The sequence below is a fragment of the Chrysemys picta genome, chromosome 13 (assembly GCF_011386835.1).
Source record: "Chrysemys picta bellii isolate R12L10 chromosome 13, ASM1138683v2, whole genome shotgun sequence".
Classification (NCBI taxonomy): Eukaryota; Metazoa; Chordata; order Testudines; family Emydidae; genus Chrysemys; species Chrysemys picta.
The window spans coordinates 18,216,386-18,241,652 of NC_088803.1; the positions used below are offsets into that span (position 1 = coordinate 18,216,386).

Sequence of the window (25,267 nt, forward strand, 5' to 3'; positions counted from 1 at the left end):
CATTGGAAGGCCTGAGAGACTTTGTATCTTGTGTTCAGATACTAGAATGCTCGGCACCCAGGGCTGAGCTAGAGAGATGGGTGTGTACGGGCATGGAAAGAACGAACATCAGTGTAATTAGAGTGCAGCCTCAATATTCTAATATACTGACTGTGCGTGTGTGTGTGTGTGTTGCTGGCTTTAGCAGTTCCGCTAACTATCTAGGCAGAGCTAAAGTCATTGTTCCTTTTGCATACAATGGAGGAAGTGTTTGCTGTTGGGAACAAAATTCCCTGCTGGCAGCTGCAGAGTGTCTGTGTGTTTATGCAGGCCCAGCTTGTGAGATGTGATTGGTTTGGAAATTGTTACACGCACACACACATTCCGCTGGTACTATTCCCATACCCACTCCCCAGAAGAGGAGGATGTGTTCTATCCAACCACCCTGCCAAAGTGATCCCAGGGCATTGCACCTGGCTGTGACATCGTGATCCCTGGGGTACGCCCCCCAATAGTTCTTTGCGCTTTCCATGGTTGGGGCGTGCCTATCTGAAATTGCCTCTCCCAGCACACAAAGAGGCACCTGAGTCTGTATTGTTGTATCTCCCCATCTTTTGAGGTAGCTGTATATCGCTCACATGTACTAATGGCCAGTGGAGATGACCATAAGAGAACATGAGTTGCCCTATGGGATTAGACCCTGGGTCCATTTAGCCTGGGAACCCATCATGGACATTAGCCTGGTCCAACGTAGGTAGGGACAAGAGGTCCCATCCCCTGGAGACACCTCACTAATGTCTGATGATAAAGGTGCAAAGGGCTTTTCTTCCCTCTCAGCTGCCTCCTCCTCCTCAGGCTCTGGGGACTTAGGGACACATTCCCCGTTGCTTTGGGTCACAGTAACAGCCTGGGGTAGTGTTGTTTCTTCCTTTCCCACAAGACATCAGCTGGCAAACTCTGAAGAACCCCACATACAAAGTACTCCTTAAACCTCCCCATTCTAGTTCAATGCAGGCTAAAGCGGGGGGGGATAGCTCAGTGGTTTGAGCATTGGCCTGCTAAACCCAGGGTTGTGAGTTCAATCCTTGAGGGGGCCACTTAGGGATCTGGGGCAAAAATCAGTACTTGGTCCTGCTAGTGAAGGCAGGGGGCTGGACTTGATGACCTTTCAAGGTCCCTTCCAGTTCTAGGAGATGGGATATCTCCATTAATTTAATTTAATTTAATTTAATTTAATTTAAAGGCAGGCTGGCTTCAAATTGCCCCAAGGCCAGGAGTTTACCTCCTTCCTGGCAGGCATATCAATCTCCTTAATCACATCCCTAGCTAGAGAGATATGGGCTGCACTGTCTCTCCATCCCTGGCACACTTTGCCATTTGCTTTGGCCTCTTTGAGGAACTCTTGGTATACCTCCTGTATGTCATACCTGACTGAGTAACTAGGAACCCCCCTGGCACCAGTGAAGTCTCCGAATCCAGGGTTTCTGCGTTAACCTGGGTGGATTGGATGTTATATTTGGACTCCCCATATCTAGGGCATTGTTTCTTCATGTCTTCAAAGGACCCAGATAGGAAACACTTTCTGCAGTCCTCTCCTTGGCCTGGGGTCTGATAATTAAGATTACCAGGAGGGGACCTTCACGTGGGTGATGTGTCCTTAGTCTCCCCTCCTTCCTTTTCCCCAGAAACAGATGGGGGACCCCTTTTCATGTCAGGCTTTGGCCCCTCCATTGGGGCCTCATGCTCTATGAATGGTGTCACTTGTAGATATATGTCAGCAGCCTCAGCTGCCTGGCCTACAGTGGTTGGAAACTTTTCCCAGATCACTTCCTTCACCTCATCACAGCAGACATCAAAGAACTGCTTCTAAGCAAATTAGAGCTACGAACTCCTCATAATCCTCTGCCCCTTTCCCTCTGATCCATTTTCTCCTCTACTATAAGCATGTTTCCCTCTGAATTGTCAAGTTTTCTGAGGTATCTAAACTTTAGGAGAGAGGCCTTGGGCTTCATTTGAAACCCTTTTTAACCCAGATCTCTTAAGAAGATTGCTAGCCATTGCATCAGACACGTTGGAACATCCTGGGTCTTGAACACAGGTCTCAGAATCCCCAGCCAACCACCATATCCCAGTCTCCACCTGCTATCTACTGCCACCTGGTGGGCTGAGAAGCTACTAAGACTGTAACCCTAGCCAAGCCACCAGCCACAGGAGTGCTGATTGGAGGATCTCCCAGCTCCGCCGATTGCTCCAACTATGCTTTTAGGCATAGGCGCCAACTTTCCCCCGCGCCCCTGGCCCTGCCCCGACTCCACCCTTTCCCCACCCCTGCCCCGCCCCCATTCCAACCCCTTCCCCAAAGTCCCCACCCCACTCTGCCTCCTCCCTCCCCTTATTAGATCCCTTCCCCAAATCCCGGCCCCGCCTCTTCCCCGAGCGCCCATGTTCCCTTCCTCCCAGCACTTGCCGCGTGAAACAGCTGTTTTGTGTCGCAAGCTCTGGGTGCTGGGGGAAAAAGCGGGCACCCGGCATGGTCAGGGGAGGAGGCGGAGGTGAGCTGGTGGGGGCGGGGTCGGGGGCTGCCGGTGGGTGCTAAGCATCCACCAATTTTTCCCCATGGTGCTCCAGCCCCGGAGCACCCACGGAGTCAACGCCTCTGCACTGAAAGTTTTTTGTCTGAGCAACTAGGGTGGTTTCCTGTTTTGGCTGCTCCCTGCACCTGATCCTGTTCCTGCTCCCTCTATGCTTTGTCCTTGCCTGTCCTTACACCTCACCTTCAATCCCCAGTTACCAGTCCTGGCTTTGACCCCAGCCTCCAATTTCTGACCCTGACCCGGGCTTGACTCCTGGCTCTGGGAATTGGCAGTCAACTCTGGTGCCTTTGTTCCCCAACCTGCTTGCCTGCTCTGCCCACTAGGCATGACTCCTGCTCCGACTACCATCCCACTCTATAACAGCTTTGACCCCTCACTTTTGGAAGTGAGACAGTCCTCCTCTCCTCATCAGGGATTTTGTGTCCTTCAGATCCTTCCAGAGGTGGTATGACAGGAAACTCTGCTCACTGCTTGTTTGGCGCCTCCTCCTGGCCGCTCTGGGGATTCAGTCTGCTGGTCTATGCCATGCCCTTGGTGGTGGGTAGAGGGCAGGCTCGGGTTCCTCTACAGTGGATTCCAATGCAGGGACCCTAAACCCAGCACTTCTGGGCTTTACTCTCTCAGCCCTCACTGCTCCTTCCCACTGCTTCCTACATCTCCTGGTTCTCCTCCTTTTTCTGGGCGTGCCAGCTCCAAACCCTCCTTCCTCTTCCCAGGGAGTGACTGCCCTTTCCCAGCAGCTGCCCTGTTCTGTTGTCATCTTCCTGGCTTCATAGGCCCTGCCTGTTCCTGCCCAGCTGAGCTTGCTTACAATTAATTCCCTGCTCCCTGTGCAGTTAATATACCTACCTGGCCGGTCCTATATGGGGTAGACACCCCCTCACAGGTGGTAAAACAATTTCGAAGCAGTTGTCTCTCTGTAACTCGGGAAAAGTTCATGCCAGCTGGGTGATCCCTGGGGCAGATCGCCCATAGGCTGAGGGTTCTGTCTTTGTAAGTCCAGCACTCTGCCTTTCCATCTCCCTTTCTTGGGCTTCCTTTACCCGCTTTCTCTCCACTGCTTTATTTCCAGCTTTCTGAGCTCCATCTGGGCCAATTCTAACTGCAAGGCTATTCCCTCACAACAACCTGTGTCAGGCTGGTTTCCTAAGCATGTCCTCCCCCTTGACTTCAGGCCCTTTGGATGGATTAATCAGTTCTCCATGATACTTATCATATTCCACGAGTAGAGATTTCATCCCCGCTACCATTTTCCCTGTAACCTCCAAGCCATGACCCCTGTCCACAGTTTTTCCAACTGTGATCTGATGGGTTTAGCATATGGCTCCGGCTTGCTCATCCCACTCTTTTTTTTGTGTTCTATTTCCCTAACTGGAAACAAATGGATGGAAAATAACAAGCCATAATTTTTTTCTGCACCTGTTTCCAACCTTCTCACATTTGAATCTCTGAGTCGCTATATTATCGGGTAGATCAGTGCCTGGAGTGTGATCCAGGAAACAGGGTGTCAATCCTGCCAACTACACCAATCTGATGCACCCCCGGGGTAGCATGGCTGGAAGGCACTCTGCTACTGCCCAGAGACAACAGGTACCAGCTGAGAGTGAGGGAGGCACAGTTTAAAGGTTAGCCCCTTCCTGCACCTCCCAGCTGTTTGCTGTTGCTTCCCCCCACAGCCGCAGCTTGCTAGCTCTAGGAGCTGCTGCATGGGGAGGGGACCTGGCTGACAAACCCTGGCAGAAATCTGGGGGGGGGACATGTGACTCTGTGTGCCCCGATCCAACGCAGTACCTCTGCTACCACTTGCTCTTAGTGGGTGGAAGTTCTGGAATTCCAGGCATTATGGGAAACACAAGTTTTGGCCCCACACTACAAGAAGGATGTGGAAATATTGGAAAGAGTCCAGCGGAGGGCAACAAAAATGATTAGGGGTCTGGAGCACATGACTTTTGAGGAGAGGCAGAAGAGAAGAATGAGGGGGGATTTGATAGCTGCTTTCAACTACCTGAGGGGGGGGTTCCAAAGAGGATGGAGCTCGTCTGTTCTCAGTGGTGGCAGATGACAGAACAAGGAGCAATGGTCTCAAGTTGCAGTGGGGGAGGTCTAGGTTGGATATTAGGGAACACTATTTCACTAGGAGGGTGGTGAAGCACTGGAATGGGTTACCTAGGGAGGTGGTGGAATCTCCTTCCTTGGAGGTTTTTAAGGCCCAGCTTGACAAAGCCCTGGCTGGGATGATTTAGTTGGGAATTTGTCCTGCTTTGAGCAGGGGGTTGGACTAGATGACCTCCTGAGGTCCCTTCCAACCCTGATATTCTATGATTCTATGATTCCTCTTTCAAGCTGTGCAGGCCCTGGTATCCCTCTGCAGGCTAATGCTAGACACACGCCAACCCCCAAGCATCTCCCTGGACCATCCAGCCCCTGATCAGCTAGATGCCTGTAATATTCACTAATTCATTGCTCTCAAAGAAGCAGTGCTAGCTTCACCTCTGCTTAACCCCCCAGCCCTTAGACATGTGTACAGTGAAAGTGTAGTTAACAAAGCATAAAGGTTCAAGTGGCAGCGCGGAGAAGAGTTGGGAAATAAATGGTGACATTTAGGGTATGTCTACACTACGAGAGTAGTTCGATTTTACTTAAATCGAATATGTGGAATCGATATTACAAAGTCAAACGTGTGTATCCACACTAAGGACCATAATTCGACTTTGTGAGTCCACACTAATGGGGCAAGCGTCGACATTGTAAGCGGTGCACTGTGGGCAGCTATCCCACAGTTCCCGCAGTCCCTGCTGCCCATTGGAATTCTGGGTCGAGCCCCCAATGCCTGCTGGGGAAAAAAATGTGTTGAGGGTGGTTTTGGGTAACTGTTGTCATCCAACCATCACTCCCGCCCTCCCTCCCTGAAAGCGCCGGCAGGCAATCAGTTTGCGCACTTTTCTGGTGAGTGACAGCGCGGACGCCACAGCACTGCGAGCATGGAGCCCGCTGTGACCATCGCTGCAGTTATGGCCGTTGTCAACACCTCGCACCTTATCATCCACCTTTTCCAGAGGCAGATGCTGAGAAATTGGGTGAGGAGGTTATGGCAGCGCGGTGAGGACATGAAGTCTGAGAGTGGCACAGACCTCTCACAAAGCACGGGACCCCGCGCCGTGAATATCATGGTGGCAATGGGTCATGTTGATGCTGTGGAAAGGCAATTCTGGGCCCGGGAAACAAGCACGGACTGGTGGGACCGCATAGTGCTGCAGGTCTGGGATGAATCACAGTGGCTGCGAAACTTTCGGATGCGGAAGGGAACTTTCCTGGAACTTTGTGAGTTGCTGTCCTCTGCCCTGAAGTGCAAGGACACCTGGATGCGAGCAGCCCTAACTGTCTAGAAGCGAGTGGCCATAGCCCTCTGGAAGCTTGTAACGCCAGACAGCTATCGGTCAGTCGCGAACCACTTTGGCGTCGGCAAATCTACCATGGGGGTTGATATGATGCAAGTAGCCAATGCAATTGTTGAGCTACTGCTGTCAAAGGTAGTGACCCTTGGAAACGTGCAGGTCATCATAGATGGCTTCGCCGCGATGGGATTCCCAAACTGCGGTGGGGCTATAGATGGAACTCACATCCCTATCCTGGGACCAGACCACCAGGCCAGCCAGTACATTAACCGAAAGGGCTACTTTTCAATGGTGCTGCAAGCACTGGTGGACCATAGGGGACGTTTTACAAACATCAACGTCGGATGGCCGGTCAAGGTTCATGACAGTCATGTTTTCAGGAACTCTGGTCTGCTTAGACGGCTGCAGGAAGGTATTTACTTCCCGGACCAGAAAATAACTGTTGGGGATGTGGAGATGCCTATAGTGCTCCTCGGGGACCCAGCCTACCCGCTAATGCCCTGGCTCATGAAGCCCTATACAGGTGCCCTGGACACTGAAAAAGAACTCTTCAACTACCGTCTGAGCAAGTGCAGAATGGTGGTGGAGTGTGCTTTTGGACGTCTCAAGGGGAGATGGAGAAGCTTACTGACTCGCTCTGATCTCAGTGAAACCAATATCCCCATTGTTATTGCAGCTTGCTGTGTGCTCCACAATCTCTGTGAGAGCAAGGGGGAGATGTTTATGGCGGGGTGGGAGGTTGAGGCAAATCGCCTGGCTGCTGATTACGCCCAGCCAGACACCCGGGCAATTAGAAGAGCCCAGCGGGACGCGCTGTGCATCTGGGAGGCTTTGAAAGCTAGGTTCCTCAGTGAGCAGGGTAACCTGTGACTATTAAGTTTGTTTAAAGAGAAGCTGAACCTGCCCCCATTTCTTTACCCAGTTAATGTTGACTATCCTCTCCAGCTACATACCCCCCCCTTCCAACACATGTTTAAAAATAAAATAAATGGAACTTTGTTAATGAACACCATTTTCTTTATTACGGATTTCGCGGTAAAGTGGGACGCAGACTGTGGTGGGGAGCGGGTGTAGTGTAGTGATGGAAAGAACGCTTCTAAACTCGAGGAATGACAGGCTCCTGCTCCTAGAGCGGTCCGCAGTGGAGGACTGGTTGTTTTAACGGAGTCTGCCACCCCTCCTTTTCGGGACTCTGTGTGTGGGGGCTATGTGAATTTGTGGCGGGGGAGGACGGTTACAGATCCCCTGCTGCGTGGCTCTGTGATCCAGGATAAGGACCGCTGCATAAGATCTCTAACCGCCAATCCCTGCCACAAAGTCATATAGCCCCCCCCCAAACAGAACATGAAAACCACCTCCCAGACTGACCAGGTGCCTAGTGACTGCAATGTGTGTGTGACCTTCTGCTGAACCTGCCCCTGTGTCTGTACCCTGGTAAAGGTGACTGTCCTCTCCAATTACCAACCCCCTTCCCCCTTTCAAACACACTCTCCCCTAAAAGAACATGATGGAAACAGTAATTAACAGAAACATATCTTTTATTAGCATCTACACAGTTAGGAGATGAAACTGGGACAGGGGCTTGGGTGAGGCGGGAAGGAAAGGACACAGTTAGGGGATGAAACTGGGATGGGGGCTTGGGTGAGGCGGGAAGGAAAGGACTTATCACATTTTTGGGAATGAGAGCCTTCTGGTACTTGAGCAGTCTGCAGGGGTGGAGTGACAGTTTTCACGGCCCCTGCCACCCCTCCTTCTTGGGACTTTGGGTGAGGGGGGTATGGGACTTTGTGGCGGGGGAGGGCGGTTAGAGATAGACTGCAGCGGGGCTCTGTCCTCCTGCCTCCGGTCCTGCAGAACATCCACAAGGCGCCGGAGCATGTCCGTTTGCTCCCTCATTAGTCCAAGCAGCGTTTGAGTCGCCTGCTGGTCTTCCTGCCGCCACCTCTCCTCCTGTTCGCTGTGTGCTCGCTGGTATTGCGACATGTTCTCCCTCCACTGGGTCTGCTGGGCCGCCTCGGCTCGGGAGCAGCCCATAAGTTCTGAGAACATGTCGTCCCGTGTCGTTTTCTTTCTCCGCCTAATCTGCGCCAACCTCTGGGAGGAGGATGCCAGGGTAGGTCGAGAGACAGTCGCAGCTGTGGGATGGGAAAAAGGGAGTGAATTCCTCACAAAGATAATTTTTTGTGAACAATGAAAACATAGTCTTTCTCTGTGAACAAGACCATGCACAGCACCTATCACATGCGCACTCAGGACAAGGTCGAATTTTCGGCCTTTGCATTCAGTGCCTGGGGTCTTGCAGTGGAGATCAGACAAGCGGGGCAGGACAGCAGAATTCGGGTAGCAGGCTGACATGGTAAGCCGTAGACTTTTGGCTGCTTAAAACTTAAATTATAGCAGTGCCCTCCTTTCACGTTCAAAGCAATGCTCCTAGCGTTGGCCAGTTCCTGCTGCTGGCAATCCGGCAAGCATGAACTCTGCCCCTGTCCCACCCCCTCGCGGCTGTCCCCGGGAAAGATCCCTGTATGCTGCCCCTCTCCCGCCTCCACCGCATGGCTGTAAACCACCGGTGACAGTTCTGTAAAGGAACAGGCAAACAGTCCCAATAGTAACATTCCCCTAATTCTAAGCAGGTCACCATGAGCGACATCACTCTGCTGAGGATTTCTGAGACCGAGAAAGAACGCATGCTGCGTGAAAGCCAGCAAAAACCAGGGCCGTATGCCGCCATGCTGTGCAAGGCAATGATCCCAGAGTACTTGATGATAACCTGGTGCGGAAAAGTTTCCTACCACGGAGGACACAATAAGGCCGCTCTCCCCAGGAACCTCATGCAAAGGCTTTCCAATTACCTCCAGGAGAGCTTCGTGGAGATGTCCCATGAGGATTTCAGCTCTATCCCCGGACATATAGACCTTCTTTTCCAGTAGCTGCACTGGCAAGGACTAAAAAGTAGAGCGCCTAGGGCATACTAATCATGATAAACCAGACATTGTTCGATTCTTTTGCAGTAGTTGCACTGCCAAGGACTAAAACGTTAAGCGCCTAGGGCAAACAAATCATGAAAAACCCATTGTTAATATTCCTGTTCTGTTCAAAATAAATGTTTACATTTTTAAAACACTTACCGACTGATCCTTCCCCTGATTCAGGGTCCGGGTTAACGCCTGGGGATGGTTGGAAGGGGATCTCTGTGAGGGTGATGAAGAGATCCTGGCTGTCAGGGAAATCAGCGTTGTAAGCGCTGTCGACTGCCTCGTCCTCCTCACCTGCCTCATCTTCCCCGTCCGCTAACATCTCCAAGGAAGCGGCCGTTGACAATATCCCATCCTCAGAGTCCACCGTCAGTGGTGGGGTAGTGGTGGCGGCCGCACCTAAGAATGGAATGCAGTGCCTCGTAGAAACGGCATGTCTGGAGCTGGGATCCGGAGCATCCGTTTGACTCTTTGGTCTTCTGGTGTGCTTGTCTTAGCTCCTTGATTTTCACGCGGCACTGCGTTGCATCCCAGCTGTATTGTCTCTCTGTCATGGCTTTTGAGATCTTCTCATAGATCTTTGCATTCCGTCTTTTCAATCGCAGCTCCGAAAGCACGGACTCATCGCCCCACACAGCGATCAGATCCAAGACTTTCCGATCAGTCCATGCTGGGGCCCTCTTTCTATTCTGAGATTGCATGGTCACCTCTGCTGGAGAGCTCTGCATCATTGCCAGTGCTGCTGAGCTCGCCACGATGTCCAAACAGGAAATGAGATTCAAACTGCCCAGACAGGAAAAGGAATTCAAATTTTCCCGGGGCTTTTCCTGTGTGGCTGGTCAGAGCATCTGAGCTCGGACTGCTGTCCAGAGCGTCAACAGAGTGGTGCACTGTGGGATAGCTCCCGGAGCTATTAGCATCGATTTCCATCCACACCTACCCTAATTCAACATGGCCATGTCGAATTTAGCGCTACTCCCCTCGTTGGGGAGGAGTACAGAAATCGAATTTAAGAGACCTCTATGTTGAACTAAATAGCTTCGTTGTGTGGATGGGTGCAGAGTTAATTCGATTTAACGCTGCTAAATTCGACATAACCTCCTAGTGTAGACCAGGCCTTAAAATAACATCATCACCCACCTTCCAGAACTGAGACTTACTCAGCTTAGATACTTTTAGAGCAAAGCTCAGCCAAAGTCCTTCCAATGTTTCCTGGCTGGGCTTGGCTGTGATCATCTGTTCACGAGACAAGTCATGCTGTCTGGTTGCCTCTTTGGTGAAGGGTCCGGGTGTCTGTTCGCACCCCTAGATCTATCAGACCAATCCATTGCCCTTACTCACAAACAGTTTGCCTCCTTGCTGGTTATTGTTTTTTCCTGTACCCTCCTTCCTTGTAGATTTTGCAATCTCTTAATCAGCGTCTGGCTCACAATGGAAATAAACTTACTGTGAGGCACACAATGGCCAGACAGGTAGATAAGTGTACGTTCCCTCCTGCCTGAAAGGAACCTGCCCAAGATATGTCACCTCCTGGTTCCTTGCCTTGGGAACGTAATTTTCAACACAGACACATAACCCCTTAAACATTATCCATCCATCCATCCCACAGTGATTCTAAGGACCACTGGGCTACTGGCTGTAGGTGGAGACATCACATCACTCCCGTTAGTGAGTTACTCTACAGGCATCCAGCCAAGGGGCTGCATGTAAAACTGTATGGCTCCAAGTGGGCCCCAGATCACATATTCAAATGCCACATGAGACCAATTTTGACAGTTCCTCTCATGGAGGGATTGGGGGTGGCAGCTGGAATGACTAAGCCTTCGGCAATGACTTTGGGGATGGCCCAGACCAGGGTCCCTTCAGCTCAGTCTCTGACATTAGCCTGTCCCAGTTGCTTTAGGGGAAGGAATTCCCCCCACCCCAAGAGAATTATGAAAAATTTTCTCAGGGGCAAAATTTCTTCCTGACCTTCTTCAGTTAGTGAATGGATCCTACCCTGAAGCATGAAGGTCTGTATCTGTTGTGTCAGGTCCAATTTTGGGAGAGGAGTGGGGTCTAATGGGTTAGTGCAAGGGAGGTTGGGAATCAGGTTATAATCCTGACTCTGGAAGGGGAGCGCTTTCCACTGGGTTAGAAAAGGGCAGATGAAGATTCAGGATTCATATGTTTAATACCAAGCTCTTAATGGGAAGTGGGGTCTAGTGAGTTAGAGCAGGCCGGAGGTGGACGTCAGGACTCCCGGGTTCTGTTCCCAAGATTGGGGAAGAAGGGTGAGACAGGGTTGAAAACACAGAGAATCTCATTGGAAACCACAGCACACTCCTGGAGTGTTCAGCAATTTACAATCTTGCTATTCCCAATGTAACACAACAAGATGGTTATTGCTTTGCAGGTTTCAGATTTTATTGAGTTCAGGGAGCACACAGAATGGCAGGCAGGGAGCAGATATTCAAAAATGATGAAAAGAACAATGATGAATATAACACTTAACATGATGAATGTGAGGATTATCCAGTCTTAGACTGAATACGCAACACCAGCAGGGTGAAACTGGTGAATAGTTCTTGATTAAAGGACAGAGGTTGAGATGGCCACTATTTTTGGCAGTGGGGAGATGACATGGGGCAGCAGAGGGTGGGGACGGGGAGCGGCACTGTACTGTATAATGAGCACTAGGGACAGCAGAGGGTAGGAGGAGGGAAGGGGCGGCTATACCATATAATGGGCACTAGGGGCAGCAGAGTGGGGGATGGGGAAGGGGCAGCTATACTATATAATGGGCACTAGGGGGCAGCAGAGGGTGAGGGGAGGAAACACCTGTACAGTTTGACCTGTGTTCAGAGGTAGGTGAGAAGCCAGGTGCGGTGACCAGTACGGGAGGCAGCAGCAGGGTCTCCTGCCTGCCTTCCACGCCTAGTGCTGGCCCTATATGCTCTTCACGTAGAAAACAGGGAGATCACTCCAGCAGGAGATGACGATTTTTTGTTCTGCACTGATCCCGGTGTAAGAGATGCTCCAGGGGTTAAATGTGCAGGTGGTGATGTTGAAGGGACTCTTGCTCTCGTACCGGTAGGGCCCGCTGGCTACCCCATCTGTCGTGCAGACTTTGCTGATGTTCTCGGCTGTCGCATGGATGAAGGTGTTGGTGTATTTCCAGTACATCACCCGGTCCCACATCATCCTGTTGCAGTAGGCGTTGTTGTTGGTGGCGACGGTCTTGGGGAAGTCCACGTGTTCTTTCCGGAATATGTCATTCAGTGGGTTCCACCTCTGCCCGAGGGTCAGAGCCACACAGGCAGCCAGCAGGGCGAGGGTCAGCAGGAGCCCAGGGCGGGGTCCGCTTGAAGCCATGGCTGTGTCTGTCGCTGGATTGACCTGCCGCGTGGACAAAAGGGAAAGATGAATGGAGACAGCATGGGGTGGGGCTCTGCCCCCTCTATGGAACCTGCTGGACCCAAACCCCCTTCCCAGTCCCAGTCCCATCCCACTCTTCCCCTCCCATTATTCCTGCCTCACTGCATGATGTGCTGCTCTGAGCCCAACTGACATCAACCTCTGCTCCCTTTTCTCTCTCTCTCTCCTCCCCACACTGAGCTGGAGCTAGAACCCAGGAGTCCTGGCTCTGAGCACCACTTCAATAACCACTGGATCATGCTGCCTCCCAGAAACAAACCCTGCAGTTGCAGCCCCATGTGACACTGTTCTCTGTTCTCTCCCGGCTGGTGGAATTTCCGGCAACTTACCCAAGTCCTTGTTCCTTCACTGCTGTTGGAGCGATGGATCCCAGCCTCTGCTGAGCTGAGCCTCACCGTGATCCTCCTGCCTGTCTGGGAACAGGTTATATAGAGGCCCAGCGAGACATGGAGGGGGAGGAGTGGGTAAGGAAATCCAATAAACAATTGGGTAAGGACAATTTCCTGATATCTTGCAACTAAAAGTAGTGGCCCAGCAGGCCAGGCATGGTTGGGGAACAAACAGAACATGTCCTGCCAGAGATCTGGGCTCCACCGAAACATCTCAGGGTGTGTCTATCCAACAAGCAAAGGTGTGATTATAGCATGGGTGGGCAGAACAGTGCCAGCTTTATTCTAGCTAGTGAGGGTAACAATACTAGGTGGCACGGAATTCACCATGGGGTAGCTGTCCCAGTGCCAGCCCACCAGGGACCCTGGCACATACTTTGGTCACCAGCCTGTGCTGCAGTCCAGTCCAACATGTCTCAACTGCTGTTGTTATGCATGTCAGCTAGACTAAAGTTAGCATAGGAACGCCCACCCATGCTGCAAACACAGCTTCATTTGCTGTGTGGATGGACCCCAAGTCCTAACACACTGGCACCTTCCTAATCCAGTCCTATCCTGGGAACTCACAACATTACCGGTGCTCCCCAATCCTGATTTATACCCTCCTGCTATCCCAGACCTAAGCTCCCCACAGCCTGCTCTGCCAATGTCCCTCAATCCCCACCTGGTACCCCCTGATGGCCTAGTCCTGGAGTCTTTTAAAATAATTTATGGACTATATGGACCCAGAGAGTCAAAGATTTTTATGTGACCCTGTCACTGTCCGACTTCAAACACTGTTAAGCAAGGTTCGGGGTTTGGTGTCCAGAAGGAACCAAAGTGCCCCACAGTATCGTAGAAGCTACAGATGGTAATAACGGTCCTTTTGGGGGAAAAGAGAAATTAGTTGAGACGGTCAGGAGCTGTGATGGGTAAAGTCCAATCCTGTGTCCTGGAAGCAAAACCAGACACACCCACTAAAGAGGAGAGAAAATACAGCGTCTGTCTCTGGTGTTGATTCTCATTTGCAACCTCACTGCTGCGGAAACACAGGGCACTCCGAGACCTGGCAAACTCGTACCAGTTGTTCGGGGCATTGTTTTTACCTGTGTCTTTGGTTACTGGCTCACCGCAGTGTTGCAAAACATTCAGTGTTCTCTGGCTAAGCCAGACTCATATTAGGCAGAAGGAGAAAGGAGAGGGAAAGAAAAGAGAAAAAAATATGGTGGGGAGGGAAAAGACAAAGGGTACATCTACAGGACAAAGAGAAACCTGTGACATGGAGTCTCAGAGCTTGGGTCAATTGACTCTGACGTTCAGGTGTGGGACGGAGCCTGGGAACTGCCCCACTGTCCAGGTTTCAGAGCCGGGACCCAGCACCGTGGTTTTGTTTTTTCAGTGCAGACATATCCCAGTCTCCCATGCCAGGTGGTGGCTGGGGTTGGGCCAGAGCCAGTTGAGGGGGCCATGTCAGCTGGGTCTCTCTCTCTGGTCAGGACATCCCTCTGGATTAGGATGAAGGAGGCCCAGGAGTATCATGCTGGATATTGTGCTCTGAGGAGATGGTAGGGGTGGCAGCCGTGATGGTAAAGCTCGCTGCTTCCCCTGTGTTTGGTCAGTGATTTTTGCATTCGCTTCCTCTCCTATGTCAGTTTTTCTCTCCAATTCGCCTGTGTTTAATGACCCCAGAAGGAAGCGATGGGTGGAACAGCACCTCTTTTCATTGTCTGGTTCACCAGTGAGGCCTAATTCTCCACACACCAGTTTTGGTACTTTGATTTCCAACTCCACACTTCCCTCGTTTACCAGCCATGATCCATAGTCCTTTAGTGATGGCCGGGGGCCTGTTTGTTTGGGCTCATTTAATTAGTTTCTCTTTGCAACTTTTCTGCTCAACCTTTATTGTTATTTGTGACTGGACATTTGGTAAAACTTTCATTCATCACAGCTGAGTTTAATACTAGAGTAAATTTGTAGGCCCAATTATTACAACAGCTCCCCACCCCGCGCAGCTCTGGCGGTGCCCTCAATCCTGACGCACAACCCACTGCAAAGGGACTAAAAGAATTAGACATCACGATAATCCCTTAATCAGTGTCTGACTCAGAATGGAAATAAGGTTATTGTGAGGCATACTTGGCCAGGCAGATAAGTGTCTGTTCCCTCCTGCCTGAAAGGAACCTGCCCAAGATATGTCACCTCCTAGTTCCTTGCCTTGGGAATGTAATTTTCAACACAGACACATAACCCCTTAAACATTATGCATCCCGCTGTGTTTCTGAGGACCAGTGGGCTACTGGCTGTAGGTGGAGACATCACATGACACCCTTTAGTGAACTCCCTCACAGGCATCTACCTGAGTAGCTCCATGTAACAGTCTATTGATTTTTCTCTCTCAGTTAGCACTAAGTGGGTCCCAGGTTCAAATCTCAAATGAGGCATGTTTTAACAGTTCCTCTCATAGAGGGATCGGGGTAGTAGCTGGACTGACACAACCTTCAGCAATGATTTTTGGGATGGCCAAGGCCAGGGTCCTTTCAGCTCAGTCTCTGATACTAGCCTGTCCCAGTTGCTTTAGAATCATAGAATATCAGGGTTGGAAGGGACCTCAGCAGGTCATCTAGTCCAACCCCCTGCTCAAAGCAGGACCAATCCCCAACTAAATCATCCCAGCCAGGGCTTTGTCAAGCCTGAACTTAAAAACCTCTAAGGAAGGAGATTCCACCACCTCCCTAGGTAACCCATTCCAGTGCTTCACCATCCTCCTAGTGAAAAAGTTTTTCCTAATATCCAACCTAAACCTACCCCACTGCAACTTGAGACCATTACTCCTTGTTCTGTCATCTGCTACCACTGAGAACAGTCTAGATCCATCCTCTTTGGAATCCCCTTTTCAGGTAGTTGAAAGCGGCTATCAAATCCCCCCTCATTCTTCTCTTCTGCAGACTAAACAATCCCAGTTCCCTCAGCCTCTCTTCATAAGTCATGTGCTCCAGGCCCTAATCATCTTTGTTGCTCTCCGCTGGACTCTTTCCAATTTTTCCTCATCCTTCTTGTAGTGTGGAGCCCCAAACTGGACACAGTATTCTAGATGAGGCCTCAACAATGTCGAATAGAGGGGAATGATCATGTCCCTCGATCTGCTGGCAATGCCCCTACTTATACAGCCCAAAATGCTGTTAGCACACTGTTGACTCATATCCAGCTTCTCGTCCACTGTAACCCCTAGGTCCTTTTCTGCAGAACTGCTACCTAGCCATTCGGTCTCTAGTCTGTAGCAGTGCATGGGATCCTTCCATCCTAAGTGCAGCACTCTGCACTTGTCCTTGTTGAACCTCATCAGGTTTCTTTTGGCCCAATCCTCTAATTTGTCTAGATGCCTCTGTATCCTATCTCTACCCTCCAGCGTATCTACCACTCCTCCTAGTTTAGTGTCATCTGCACACTTGCTGAGAGTGCAGTCCACGCCATCCTCCAGATCATTAATGAAGATATGAATAAAACCAGCCTCAGGACCGAACCTTGGGGCACTCTGCCTGAAACCAGCTGCGAACTAGACATGGAGCCATTGATCACTACCCATTGAGCCTGATGATCTAGCAAGCTTTCTATCCACCTTATAGTCCATTCATCCAGCCCATACTTCTTTAACTTGCCGGCAAGAATACTGTGGGAGACCGTATCAAAAGCTTTGCTAAAGTCAAGGAATAACACATCCACTACTTTCTCCTCATCCACAGAACCAGTTATCTCCTCATAGAAGGCAATTAGGTTAGTCAGGCATGACTTGCCCTTGGTGAATCCATGCTGACTGTTCCTGATCACTTTCCTCTCCTCTAAGTGCTTCAGAATTGATTCCTTGAGGACCTGCTCCATGATTTTTCCAGGGACTGAGGTGAGCTGACTGGCCTGTAGTTCCCCGGATCCCCCTTCTTACCTTTTTAAAATATAGGCACTACATTAGCCTTTTTCCAGTCATCCGGGACCTCCCCGATCACCATGAGTTTTCAAAGATAATGGCCAATGGCTCTGCAATCACATCCGCCAACTCCTTTAGCACCCTTGGATGTAGCACATCTGTCCCCTTGTGCTCATCCAGTTTTTCTAAATAGTCCCGAACCACTTCTTTCTCCACAGAGGGCTGGTCATCTCCTCCCCATGCTGTACTCCCCAAGTGAAGCAGTCTGGGAGCTGACCTTGTTCGTGAAGAGAGAGGCAAAAAAAGCATTGAGTACATTAGCTTTTTCCACATCCTTTGTCACTAGGTTGCCTCCCTCATTCAGTAAGGGGCCCACACTTTCCTTGACTTTGTTCTTGTTGCTAACATATCTAAAGAAACCTTCTTGTTACTCTTAACATCTCTTGCTAGCTGCAACTCCAAGTGTGATTTGGCCTTCCTGATTTCACTCCTGGATGCCTGAGCAATATTTTTACACTCCTCCCTGGTCATTTGTCCAATCTTCCACTTCTTGTAAGCTTATTTTTTGTGTTTAAGATCAGCAAGGATTTCACTGTTAAGCCAAGCTGCTTGCCTGTCATATTTACTATTCTTTCTACACATCGGGATGGTTTGTTCCTGCAACCTTAATAAGGATACTTTAAAATACAGCCAGCTCTCCTGGACTCCTTTGCCCCTCATGTTATTCTCCCAGGGGATCCTGCCCATCAGTTCCCTGAGGGAGTCCAAGTCTGCTTTTCTGAAGTCCAGGGTCTGTATACTGCTGCTCTCCTTTCTTCCTTGTGCCAGGATCCTGAACTCGACCATCTCATGGTCACTGCCGCCCAGGTTCCCATCCACTTTTGCTTCCCCTACTAATTCTTCCCGGTTTGTGAGCAGCAGGTCAAGAAGAGCTCTGCCCCTAGTTGGTTCCTCCAGCATTTGCACCAGGAAATTGTCCCCTACACTTTCCAAAAACTTCCTGGATTGTCTGTGCACTGCTGTATTGCTCTCCCAGCAGATATGAGGGTGATTAATGTCTCCCATGAGAACCAAGGCCTGCGATATAGTAACTTCTATTAGTTGCCGGAAGAAAGCCTCGTCCACCTCATCCTCCTGGTCTGGTGGTCTATTGCAGACTCCCACCACGACGTCACCTTTTTTGCTCACACTTCTAAACTTAATCCAGAGACTCTCAGTATTTTCTGCAGTTTCATATCGGAGCTCTGAGCAGTCATACTCATCTCTTACATACAATGAAACTCCCCCACCTTTTCTGCCCTGCCTGTCCTTCCTGAACAGTTTATATCCATCCATGACTGTATTCCAGTCATGTGAGTTACCCCACCAAGTCTCTGTTATTCCAATCATATCGTTAGGGGAAGGAATCCCACTCCACCCCAAGAGAATTTTGGAAAGTTTGCTCAGAGGCAAAGTTTCTTCTTGACCTTTCTCAGTTAGTGAACGGTTCCTGCAATGAAGAACGAATATTTGTAACTGTTGTGTCAGGTCCAATTTGGGGAGAGGAGTGGAGTGGGGTCTAGTGGATTAGAGCAAGAGAGGTTGGGAATCAGGACACCTGGGTTCTAATCTTGACCCTAGGAAAGGAGTGCTTTCCTTTGGGCTAGAAAAGGGTGGATGAAGATTGAGGACACATAGGTTTAATTTCAAGCTCTTGAGGAGAAGTGGGGCCTAGTGAGTTAGAGCAGGGCCAGAGGTGGAAGTCAGGATTCCTGGGTTCAGTTCCCAAGTTGGGGGAAAGAGATTGAGACTGGGCTTGAAAACACAGAGAATGTCATTGGAAAACCATTACACATTTCCAGTACACTCCTGAAGTGTTCAGAGGCTTACGTCCTTGCTATCCCCAATGTAAAACAACAAGGCAGTATTTGCTTTGCAGATTTTATTGTGTTTAGGGCAAAGAATGGCAGGCAGGGGGCAGATGTTAAAAAATGATGAAGCGAACAATGATGAATAACACTTAACATGATGAATGTGAGGATTATCCATTCTTAGACTGAATACGCAACACCAGCAGGGTGAAACTGGCAGGTAGTTCTTAAATAAACGACAGAGTTTGAGATGGCCACTATTTCTGGCAGCGGGGAGATGACATGGGGCAGCAGAGGGTGGGGGGGTGGAAACACCTGTACAATTTGACCTGTGTTCAGAGGTAGGTGAGGAGCCGGGTGCAGGGACAGGTATGGAAGAGTCAGAGCAGGATTGGAGGAATAAGCGGGGTCTCCTGCCTGCCCTCCGCGCCTAGTGCTAGCCCTATATGCTCTTCACATAGAAAACAGGGAGATCACGCCAGCAGGAGATGACGATTTTTTGTTCTGCACTGATCCCGGTGTAAGAGATGCTCCAGGGGTTAAATGTGCAGGTGGTGATGTTGAAGGGACTCTTGCTCTCGTACCGGTAGGGCCCGCTGGCTACCCCATCTGTCGTGCAGACTTTGCTGATGTTCTCGGCTGTCGCATGGATGAAGGTGTTGGTGTATTTCCAGTACATCACCCGGTCCCACATCATCCTGTTGCAGTAGGCGTTGTTGTTGGTGGCGACGGTCTTGGGGAAGTCCACGTGTTCTTTCCGGAATATGTCATTCAGTGGGTTCCACCTCTGCCCGAGGGTCAGAGCCACACAGGCAGCCAGCAGGGCGAGGGTCAGCAGGAGCGCAGGGCGGGGTCCGCTTGAAGCCATGGCTGTGTCTGTCGCTGGATTGACCTGCCGCGTGGACAAAAGGGGAAGATGAATGGAGACAGCATGGGGTGGGGCTCTGCCTCCTCTATGGAACCTGCTGGACCCAAACCCCCTTCCCAGTCCCAGTCCCATCCCACTCTTCCCCTCCCATTATTCCTGCCTCACTGCATGATGTGCTGCTCTGAGCCCAACTGACATCAACCTCTGCTCCCTTTTCTCTCTCTCTCTCCTCCCCACACTGAGCTGGAGCTAGAACCCAGGAGTCCTGGCTCTGAGCACCACTTCAGTAACCACTGGATCATGCTGCCTCCCAGAAACAAACCCTGCAGTTGCAGCCCCATGTGACACTGTTCTCTTTTCTCTCCCGGCTGGTGGAATCTCCGGCAACTTACCCAAGTCCTTGTTCCTTCACTGCTGTTGGAGCGATGGATCCCAGCCTCTGCTGAGCTGAGCCTCACCGTGATCCTCCTGCCTGTCTGGGAACAGGTTATATAGAGGCCCAGCAAGACATGGAGGGGGAGGTGTGGGTGAGGAAATCCAATAAACAATTGGGTAAGGACAATTTCCTGATATCTTGCAACTAAAAGTAGTGGCCCAGCAGGCCAGGCATGGTTGGGGAACAAACAGAACATGTCCTGCCAGAGATCTGGGCTCCACCGAAACATCTCAGGGTGTGTCTATCCAACAAGCAAAGGTGTGATTATAGCATGGGTGGGCAGAACAGTGCCAGCTTTATTCTAGCTAGTGAGGGTAACAATACTAGGTGGCACGGAATTCACCATGGGGTAGCTGTCCCAGTGCCAGCCCACCAGGGACCCTGGCACATACTTTGGTCACCAGCCTGTGCTGCAGTCCAGTCCAACATGTCTCAACTGCTGTTGTTATGCATGTCAGCTAGACTAAAGTTAGCATAGGAACGCCCACCCATGCTGCAAACACAGCTTCATTTGCTGTGTGGATGGACCCCAAGTCCTAACACACTGGCACCTTCCTAATCCAGTCCTATCCTGGGAACTCACAGCATTACCGTTGCTCCCCAATCCTGATTTATACCCTCCTGCTATCCCAGACCTAAGCTCCCCACAGCCTGCTCTGCCAATGTCCCTCAATCCCCACCTGGTACCCCCTGATGGCCTAGTCCTGGAGTCTTTTAAAATAATTTATGGACTATATGGACCCAGAGAGTCAAAGATTTTTATGTGACCCTGTCACTGTCCGACTTCAAACACTGTTCAGCAAGGTTCGGGGTTTGGTGTCCAGAAGGAACCAAAGTGCCCCACAGTATCGTAGAAGCTACAGATGGTAATAACGGTCCTTTTGGGGGAAAAGAGAAATTAGTTGAGACGGTCAGGAGCTGTGATGGGTAAAGTCCAATCCTGTGTCCTGGAAGCAAAACCAGACACATCCACTAAAGAGGAGAGAAAATACAGCGTCTGTCTCTAGTGTTGATTCTCATTTGCAACCTCACTGCTGCGGAAACACAGGGCACTCCGAGACCTGGCAAACTCGTACCAGTTGTTCGGGGCATTGTTTTTACCTGTGTCTTTGGTTACTGGCTCACCGCAGTGTTGCAAAACATTCAGTGTTCTCTGGCTAAGCCAGACTCGTATTAGGCAGAAGGAGAAAGGAGAGGGAAAGAAAAGAGAAAAAAATATGGTGGGGAGGGAAAAGACAAAGGGTACATCTACAGGACAAAGAGAAACCTGTGACATGGAGTCTCAGAGCTTGGGTCAATTGACTCTGACGTTCAGGTGTGGGACGGAGCCTGGGAACTGCCCCAATGTCCAGGTTTCAGAGCCGGGACCCAGCACCGTGGTTTTGTTTTTTCAGTGCAGACATATCCCAGTCTCCCATGCCAGGTGGTGGCTGGGGTTGGGCCAGAGCCAGTTGAGGGGGCCATGTCAGCTGGGTCTCTCTCTCTGGTCAGGACATCCCTCTGGATTAGGATGAAGGAGGCCCAGGAGTATCATGCTGGATATTGTGCTCTGAGGAGATGGTAGGGGTGGCAGCCGTGATGGTAAAGCTCGCTGCTTCCCCTGTGTTTGGTCAGTGATTTTTGCATTCGCTTCCTCTCCTATGTCAGTTTTTCTCTCCAATTCGCCTGTGTTTAATGACCCCAGAAGGAAGCGATGGGTGGAACAGCACCTCTTTTCATTGTCTGGTTCACCAGTGAGGCCTAATTCTCCACACACCAGTTTTGGTACTTTGATTTCCAACTCCACACTTCCCTCGTTTACCAGCCATGATCCATAGTCCTTTAGTGATGGCCGGGGGCCTGTTTGTTTGGGCTCATTTAATTAGTTTCTCTTTGCAACTTTTCTGCTCAACCTTTATTGTTATTTGTGACTGGACATTTGGTAAAACTTTCATTCATCACAGCTGAGTTTAATACTAGAGTAAATTTGTAGGCCCAATTATTACAACAGCTCCCCACCCCGCGCAGCTCTGGCGGTGCCCTCAATCCTGACGCACAACCCACTGCAAAGGGACTAAAAGAATTAGACATCACGATAATCCCTTAATCAGTGTCTGACTCAGAATGGAAATAAGGTTATTGTGAGGCATACTTGGCCAGGCAGATAAGTGTCTGTTCCCTCCTGCCTGAAAGGAACCTGCCCAAGATATGTCACCTCCTAGTTCCTTGCCTTGGGAATGTAATTTTCAACACAGACACATAACCCCTTAAACATTATGCATCCCGCTGTGTTTCTGAGGACCAGTGGGCTACTGGCTGTAGGTGGAGACATCACATGACACCCTTTAGTGAACTCCCTCACAGGCATCTACCTGAGTAGCTCCATGTAACAGTCTATTGATTTTTCTCTCTCAGTTAGCACTAAGTGGGTCCCAGGTTCAAATCTCAAATGAGGCAGGTTTTAACAGTTCCTCTCATAGAGGGATCGGGGTAGTAGCTGGACTGACACAACCTTCAGCAATGATTTTTGGGATGGCCAAGGCCAGGGTCCTTTCAGCTCAGTCTCTGATACTAGCCTGTCCCAGTTGCTTTAGAATCATAGAATATCAGGGTTGGAAGGGACCTCAGCAGGTCATCTAGTCCAACCCCCTGCTCAAAGCAGGACCAATCCCCAACTAAATCATCCCAGCCAGGGCTTTGTCAAGCCTGAACTTAAAAACCTCTAAGGAAGGAGATTCCACCACCTCCCTAGGTAACCCATTCCAGTGCTTCACCATCCTCCTAGTGAAAAAGTTTTTCCTAATATCCAACCTAAACCTACCCCACTGCAACTTGAGACCATTACTCCTTGTTCTGTCATCTGCTACCACTGAGAACAGTCTAGATCCATCCTCTTTGGAATCCCCTTTTCAGGTAGTTGAAAGCGGCTATCAAATCCCCCCTCATTCTTCTCTTCTGCAGACTAAACAATCCCAGTTCCCTCAGCCTCTCTTCATAAGTCATGTGCTCCAGGCCCTAATCATCTTTGTTGCTCTCCGCTGGACTCTTTCCAATTTTTCCTCATCCTTCTTGTAGTGTGGAGCCCCAAACTGGACACAGTATTCTAGATGAGGCCTCAACAATGTCGAATAGAGGGGAATGATCATGTCCCTCGATCTGCTGGCAATGCCCCTACTTATACAGCCCAAAATGCTGTTAGCACACTGTTGACTCATATCCAGCTTCTCGTCCACTGTAACCCCTAGGTCCTTTTCTGCAGAACTGCTGCCTTGCCATTCGGTCTCTAGTCTGTAGCAGTGCATGGGATCCTTCCGTCCTAAGTGCAGCACTCTGCACTTGTCCTTGTTGAACCTCATCAGGTTTCTTTTGGCCCAATCCTCTAATTTGTCTAGATGCCTCTTTATCCTATCTCTACCCTCCAGCGTATCTACCACTCCTCCTAGTTTAGTGTCATCTGCACACTTGCTGAGAGTGCAGTCCACGCCATCCTCCAGATCATTAATGAAGATATGAATAAAACCGGCCTCAGGACTGAATCTTGGGGCACTCTTCTTGAAACCGGCTGCCAACTAGACATGGAGTCTGTGACGGGTTTGATTACAGAAACCCCCTTGGGAGCTGCCACCTGATGTGCAAAGACTACCCCTGCTTCTGTTTTCCCTGCCAGCTTAGGACTCCAGCACCCTGTTTTGCTGAGCCAGCCACTTTTGTCCGGCTTTAACACAGATTCAGGGTCTGAATCACTTGTCCCAAAGCTGCAAGTTTACCTGAAGACAGCTCACAGTAGTGTGCTTGTTTTTAGCACTCAGATGCCCAACTCCCAATGGGGTTTAAACCCAGATAAATTTGTTTTACCCTGCATAAAGCTTATGCAGGGCAAACATATAAATTGTTCGCCCACTGTAACACTGATAGAGAGATATGCACAGTTGTTTGCTCCCCCAGGTATTAATACATACTTTGAGTAGATTACTAAATTAAAAAGTAATTTTATTAAATACAGACAGTAGGATTTAAGTGGTTCAAAGTAGTAACAGACAGAACAAAGTAAGTCACCAAGCAAAATAAAATAAAATGTGCAAATCTATGCCTAATCAAGCTGAATACAGATAATCTCACCCTCAGAGATGCTTCAGTAAGTTTTTCTCAGACTGGACACCTTCCAGGCCTGGGCACAATTCTTTCCGCTGGTACAGCTTTTGTTGCAGCTCAGGTGATAGCTAGGGGATTCTTCATGATGGCTTCTCTCCCTCTTGTTCTTTCCCACCCCTTTATATATCTTTTGTATAAGGCGGGAACCCTTTGTCCCTCTGGGTTTCCACCCCCCCTCACTGGAAGCACCAGGTTAAAGATGGATTTCAGTTCAGGTGACATGATCACATGTCAGTGCAAGACTTTATTACTCACTTGCCAGCACACACATATACAGGAAGACTTACAGGTAAATACAGCCATCTGCGAATAATGGTCCTGTTAATGGGAGTCATCAAGATTCCAAACCATCATTAATGGCCCACTATTTACATAATTACAATAGGCCCTCAAAGTTATATTTCATATTTCTAGTTTTAGATACAAGAGTGGTACATTTCTACAAATAGGATGATCACACTCAGTAAATTATAAGCTTTGTAATGATACCTTACAAGAGACCTTTTGCACAAAAAGAAGAACAGGAGGACTTGTGGCACCTTAGAGACTAACAAATTTATTAGAGCATAAGCTTTCGTGGACTATAGCCCACTTAGTGGGCTATAGTCCACGAAAGCTTATGCTCTAATAAATTTGTTAGTCTCTAAGGTGCCACAAGTCCTCCTGTTCTTCTTTTTGCGGATACAGACTAACACGGCTGCTACTCTGAAACCTTTTGCACAAAGTATATCCCATTTGCATAATAGTCACTTATTATCAAATTTTTATAAAACTATCCCAGTTACATTATATTCACTTATTATCATGTTTTTATAAAACCATATAGACTGCACAACGTCACAGAGCCATTGATCACTACCCGTTGAGCCTGATGATCTAGCCAGCTTTCTATCCACCTTATACGACATTCATCCAGCCCATACTTCTTTAACTTGCCAGCAAGAATACTGTGGGAGACTGTATCAAAAGCTTTGCTAAAGTCAAGGAATAACACATCCACTGCTTTCCCCTCATCCACAGAGCCAGTTATCTCCTCATAGAAGGCAATTAGGTTAGTCAGGACCGATCCCTGGGGCACTTCACTTGAAACCGGCTGCCAACTAGACATGGAGCCGTTGATCACTACCCATTGAGCCCGACGATCTAGCCAACTTTCTATCCACCTTATTCTCCATTCATCCAGCCCATACTTCTTTAACTTGCTGGCAAGAATACTGTGGGAGACTGTATCAAAAGCTTTGCTAAAGTCAAGGAATAACACATCCACTGCTTTCCCCTCATCCACAGAGCCAGTTATCTCCTCATAGAAGGCAATTAGGTTAGTCAGGACCGATC

At 49.6% G+C, this 25,267-nt stretch overlaps 2 protein-coding genes across 2 annotated transcripts; both read right to left on the reverse strand.

Moving 5' to 3' along the window:
• Window positions 1-11,324: 11,324 nt before the first annotated feature.
• Window positions 11,325-12,757, reverse strand: LOC135975078 (ribonuclease-like). The gene is made up of 2 exons (XM_065565119.1): window positions 12,690-12,757; window positions 11,325-12,321 (listed from the first exon to the last, which is right to left on the reverse strand). The coding sequence occupies exon 2, from the start codon at window positions 12,295-12,297 to the stop codon at window positions 11,872-11,874; it is 426 nt and encodes a 141-aa protein (XP_065421191.1). The 5' UTR covers window positions 12,298-12,321; window positions 12,690-12,757; the 3' UTR covers window positions 11,325-11,871.
• A 5,796-nt stretch (window positions 12,758-18,553) lies between these two features.
• Window positions 18,554-19,825, reverse strand: LOC103306772 (ribonuclease-like). Its single transcript, XM_065565120.1, has 2 exons — window positions 19,758-19,825; window positions 18,554-19,389 (listed from the first exon to the last, which is right to left on the reverse strand). The coding sequence occupies exon 2, from the start codon at window positions 19,363-19,365 to the stop codon at window positions 18,940-18,942; it is 426 nt and encodes a 141-aa protein (XP_065421192.1). The 5' UTR covers window positions 19,366-19,389; window positions 19,758-19,825; the 3' UTR covers window positions 18,554-18,939.
• Window positions 19,826-25,267: the final 5,442 nt, after the last annotated feature.